This window comes from Tasmannia lanceolata, unplaced genomic scaffold (assembly GCF_043159265.1).
Source record: "Tasmannia lanceolata isolate RefF3 unplaced genomic scaffold, GAP_Taslan_0.1 ptg000006l, whole genome shotgun sequence".
NCBI lineage: Eukaryota > Viridiplantae > Streptophyta > Magnoliopsida > Canellales > Winteraceae > Tasmannia > Tasmannia lanceolata.
This window is the reverse complement of record NW_027518683.1, coordinates 16,539,976-16,544,905: the sequence shown is the minus strand read 5'-3', so window position 1 is coordinate 16,544,905 and position 4,930 is coordinate 16,539,976. Positions and strand designations below refer to the sequence as shown.

General features: G+C 37.8%; 1 protein-coding gene across 1 annotated transcript; it reads right to left on the bottom strand.

Moving 5' to 3' along the window:
• On the bottom strand, positions 1-3,879 carry LOC143878765 (uncharacterized). The gene is made up of 2 exons (XM_077381005.1): positions 1,170-3,879; positions 1-515 (listed from the first exon to the last, which is right to left on the bottom strand). Exons 1-2 carry the CDS (start codon positions 3,877-3,879, stop codon positions 1-3), a joined length of 3,225 nt encoding a protein of 1,074 aa, XP_077237120.1.
• Between the last annotated feature and the right edge of the window lie 1,051 nt (positions 3,880-4,930).

Here is a 4,930-nt window from a genome sequence, read left to right as displayed (position 1 = left end):
TTATGGAAGTTTTTCTTGGTGGTTCAATCCCCAATGAGCATATATCCAAAAAATATCTATAGATAACAATATCTTGACAAGGTTAGATGCACCATTACCTAATAATGAGGCAACTTTTGGTTTCTTTTCATGGATTCCAACCCCAAGAAATGTGTCTCTAATCGCATTCAATACCATGGTAACATCTCTCATTTTCATCCGTGCTGTTGGTGATTCCAGAGAACACGAGACGCCAATACCAATTATAAAAAGCAAGCATTCCTGTATTCTATTTCTCAGTTCACTGCAATTATTTTCGCTGTCCGTAGATTCTTTTTCTTTCTCGTCTTTAAGTAACAGAGGATCAACGATCTTTGTAACTCCCGTGGGTAAGGCCATCTTAGCGAATTTATGAAGGCTTAGACCGTCCTTAAAAATTTCATCAGTGGGACTCTTTCCTGTAAACATCTCTAATAAAAGTATCCCGTAACTGTACACATCCCCATTTGTAGACACCTGGCCTCCGATACCATACTCTGCAATTCACATCTTTTTTCTCGTTACAATTGTAATGAGTAAAGGAGGACCAAGATACTTGGGCAATTCAAAAAAAAAAAAAAAAAACAACAACCACCAAGATACTTCAAGAACTTGGGACTTAAATTTCTTATTTAGAATTGTCAGGGCTATGTTCACCATTTTTTCAAAACGTAGAAAGCATATGAGCATGAAGGAAGTTCCTCCCACTAGTTCCAATTCCTGTGGTATGAAGTGGACAAGATGTGGATTGGAGATGAACAGATGCTAAAGGGAGCACAGGATATAGCTAAAAGGAATAAAATATCCCAGTCAAAGAAAAATTAATATTTGTTGCCCACTAGAAATAGAAAATTAATGGATGAATGAGACTGTGATTCTTGAAGTAAACATTAATATAATAACAAGATGGATTAATTGATTCAATTGAAATATATTTAGGCGTATCAGTTAGCCTAGCATATGTCCATTATCATTTGACCTTTCAATAGAAAGCTTCTATTATTACTGCAGTTGTTGGTCTAAATTACGGTGAGTGTGTTGATGAATGTAGAAGTATCTATTTTGCTGATTTGTCCGATTTTCATTGACCAACTATGTAACAAATTCATTAAACAAATCTTAAAACTTAAAAAAATGAATGAAATTCTTACCTGGAGCGACATACCCAATCGTTCCCTTTATGCCAATTGAGCTGGTCTGATTTAGGGAATAACTATTGATAGTCTTAGAAAAGAAGCTTGCTAACCCAAAATCAGCAACATGGGCACTCATGTCATCATCAAGAAGGATGTTGCTTGGCTTTATATCACAATGGATGAGTGGTATTTGGCATTGGTGGTGAAGATAATCCAGTGCAGAAGCTACATCAATGGCCGCATTCAGTCTCTCAATGAAGTTCAAGCGTCTGAGTGAATCCTGTCCGTCTGCTTTTGGATGCAACCACTTCTCTATACTCCCATTTGGCATGAATTCGAAAACTAGAGCTTTGAAATCATTACCTTTAAAATCCATGCTTGAGCAGGAACTTATGATCTTTATGAGATTTCGATGTCGGATATTTCTCAAGGCTTTACATTCATCCATGAAACTCTTCAAAGCTCCTCGTTGTTGAAGGTTAAATACCTTCACTGCCACAGTTGTTTCTTTGCCATCGAGAATTCCTTTATATACAGACCCAAAACTTCCAGTACCTATCAAATTGGTTGGAGAGAAACCATCAGTTGCTTTATAGAGCTTTGCATAAGAGACCCTTAAGTATTGATCTTTCTTGCCAGATTCCCTTCTAGGCAGCGTTGGCTTTCTCTTCCGGTACCATATAATAAAGAAACATGATAGTAGAATAAAACATAATACTGTAGCAGTAATTGGAATAATTATTTTTAGAGCAGGAGATGAACTCTTTTTCTGCGAGGCATAGATGGTGCATGCAGGCAATTGCAGTTCTGAGACACCCCCACAGAGCTTAGTATTCCCGATGATTGAAATTGCACTTGCATTTTTGAACACCCCTTCTTTTGGTGCTTCACCCTCAAAATCATTAAAAGACAAATTTAGATATTGCAGAAAAGGTAAACCCCCCAAGTATTTTGGAATCTCCCCAGACAAATTATTGTATGCAAGATTGATGTCTTGAATAACTTTTAAATTACTCAATGATGATGGAATTGTTCCTTCAAAATGGTTTCTGTCCATGTAGAGGTATTCCAAAGTTATACAATTACCAAGAGTGTTAGGAATTACACTTGACAGCTTGTTCTTAGACACATCTAATCCCCTAAGATTTTTCAAGTTACCCACTTCCATTGGTAGGGAGCCAATAAAAGAGTTATGAGCTATACTGAGGGAGGTTAGCCGGGAGAGACTAAGAACTGGTTTTGGTATAATACCATTTAGGTTATTTTCAGAAAGGTCCAACACTTGTAGGTGCTGACAGCTAGCCAGTGTCAATGGTATGCTTCCTTGTAGACTGTTTTCTTGTAAGTAAAGTATACTTAGTAAAGTGAGGTTGCCAAGGGACGATGGAATCTGCCCTGATAGTCTGTTTAGAGCAAAGGACAATGCCTGCAACCTCTGAAGCTTCCCAATTGCAATGGGAATACTTCCAGTAAAAAAATTCCACTCCATACCCAGGGTGACTAAGCCGACGAGATTTTCAATCCATGAAGGGATGCTTCCATATATTTCGTTATATCCTATAGTTAGTGCTGTAAGCTGACTTGACAGGTTAACCAAGGAGTTTGGCAATGCACCTCTTAAATTGTTTGTGTCTATGCTCAATGCTTCTAGGCTGGTACAGTTGGATAAAGAAGTTAGAAATTTCAAATCATCATCATGTCCAGTTCCGAGCTTATTGACTTCGACGTTAAATTTAATAAGACCCTGCAGGTTTCCCAGATTCATAGGCACTGATCCACTAAGATAATTATCGGATACATCAAGTAGTGTAAGCCTCGAAGCATTGGATAATGAAGCTGGAATGGGTCCTGTAAACTGGTTCAGTCCCACAGTAAATAATTTGAGATTGGGAAGAGTGAGGCCAATATCCGATGGAAGGCTTCCAGACAGTTGATTATCTGCCAAATCTAATATAGACATGGATGAGAAATTATAAATCTGGCGAGGGATCGTACCAGATAGTTTATTTGAAGAGATTTGAAAACATAGTAAGTTCGTGAGTTGGCCTAGCTCATCTGGAATCCGTCCCTCCAGATTATTTCTTGGTATAGAAAAAACTATGAGAGACGAAAGATTGCCGAATGAAGGTGGGATGATTCCGGTAAGACTATTAATACCAACAGAGAAAAAAGTGAGTTTTGACAAAGAGGTAAGCTCGACAGGAATGTTTCCTACAAGATTGTTGTAAACTAAACGGATGATTCTGAGGTCTGAGCAGTAGCTAAGATTAGCTGGAATTTCCCCTCCCAATGAATTTTGTCCCAGATTGAGATGCTGTAGCCGAAACAAACGACCAATTTCTCTGGGGATTTCTCCATGGAAGCTGTTGTTTTGGAGGCTGATTCTCCAAAGGAAGGTGAGGTTTGCTATATAAGGAGAAATCAGACCTACCAGGCTCTTTGAACTTAGGTCTAAGATGGTGACCCTTTGATGCAATCGACCGCATGTGATTCCTTGCCACTCGCAGAAATGGAGAGTACTGTTCCATGAACTCAAGGTGCCGAAAAGATCGTCTGTTATTTGATCCTTGAAGGCAAGCAAAGCTAGTTGATCGGTTTGGTTTCCCAAAGTGGTAGATTCTGAACAGTTTATGTTAATGCTTGAGAAAAGGGAGACATGGATGATAAACAAGCAAAAGACCCTTATATGTGGGAGCTCCATTGGACTGTAGAAACCCTCCTCCATGTTATGTATTTGTTGTCTAGGGAAGGAAATTAAAGGTGCTGTATTTAGGGATTGGAGTTTCAATAGTCTTAATTTGTTCACCACACCATTTCTACTGAAAGGATCATCCTAATTGTTTCTTAACTATAATAATATCATAGTTGTAAGTGTCTTGCTGGATTCTTTGCTTTGGACTACATTTTTGCCGGAGTACATTTTGCCGGCTCTCCGATCCGCAATTGCCGCATCCGGTTGCCAATGATGGTCATAGATGACGATGACATTTGTTGGCTTAAGTCATGCTATTTTTCCAATGGTTTTTCTCCCATGTCTTGACTCTTGATAATTGCGTTCTTCCCTTTGTTTTACACTTTTTTTAATTAGTTTGTTTCTACTTACCGATTCACAAGGGTTGGTTTGTTTTTATTTTTCCCAATTGCTTTTTCTCCCATGTCTTACTCTTGTCTTGACTCTTGATAATTGTGTTCTTCCCTTTGTTTTCTACTTACCGATTCACAAGGGTTGGTTTGTTTTTATTTTCCCAATTGTTTTTTCTCCCATGTCTCGACTCTTGATAATTGTGTTCTTCCCTTTGTTTTACACTTTTTTAAATTAATTTGTTTCTACTTACCGATTCACAAGGGTTGGTTTGTTTTTATTTTCCCAATTGTTTTTTCTCCCATGTCTTGACTCTTGATAATTGTGTTCTTCCCTTTGCTTTACACTTTTTTTAATTAGTTTGTTTCTACTTACCGATTCACAAAGGTTGGTTTCTTTTTATTTTCCCAATGGTTTTTTCTCCCATGTCTTGACTCTTGGTAACTGTGTTCTTCCCTTTGTTTTACACTTTTCTTAATTAGCTTGTTACTACTTTAGGGTTCACAAATGGGGTTTTTATCCGCCAATCGCGGAAAGTGTTTGATAAAGTGTCGGAATGTCATCTAAACAAGGGAATGCTTTTAGCACTTCCTTCAGAAAAATAATAACTAAGGGTCCATTTGACTTGTTAATGAGTTATATTGTTTTAGGGTAAAAAAATTCAGTCATTGCAGGGAAGTGGTATAACATATCA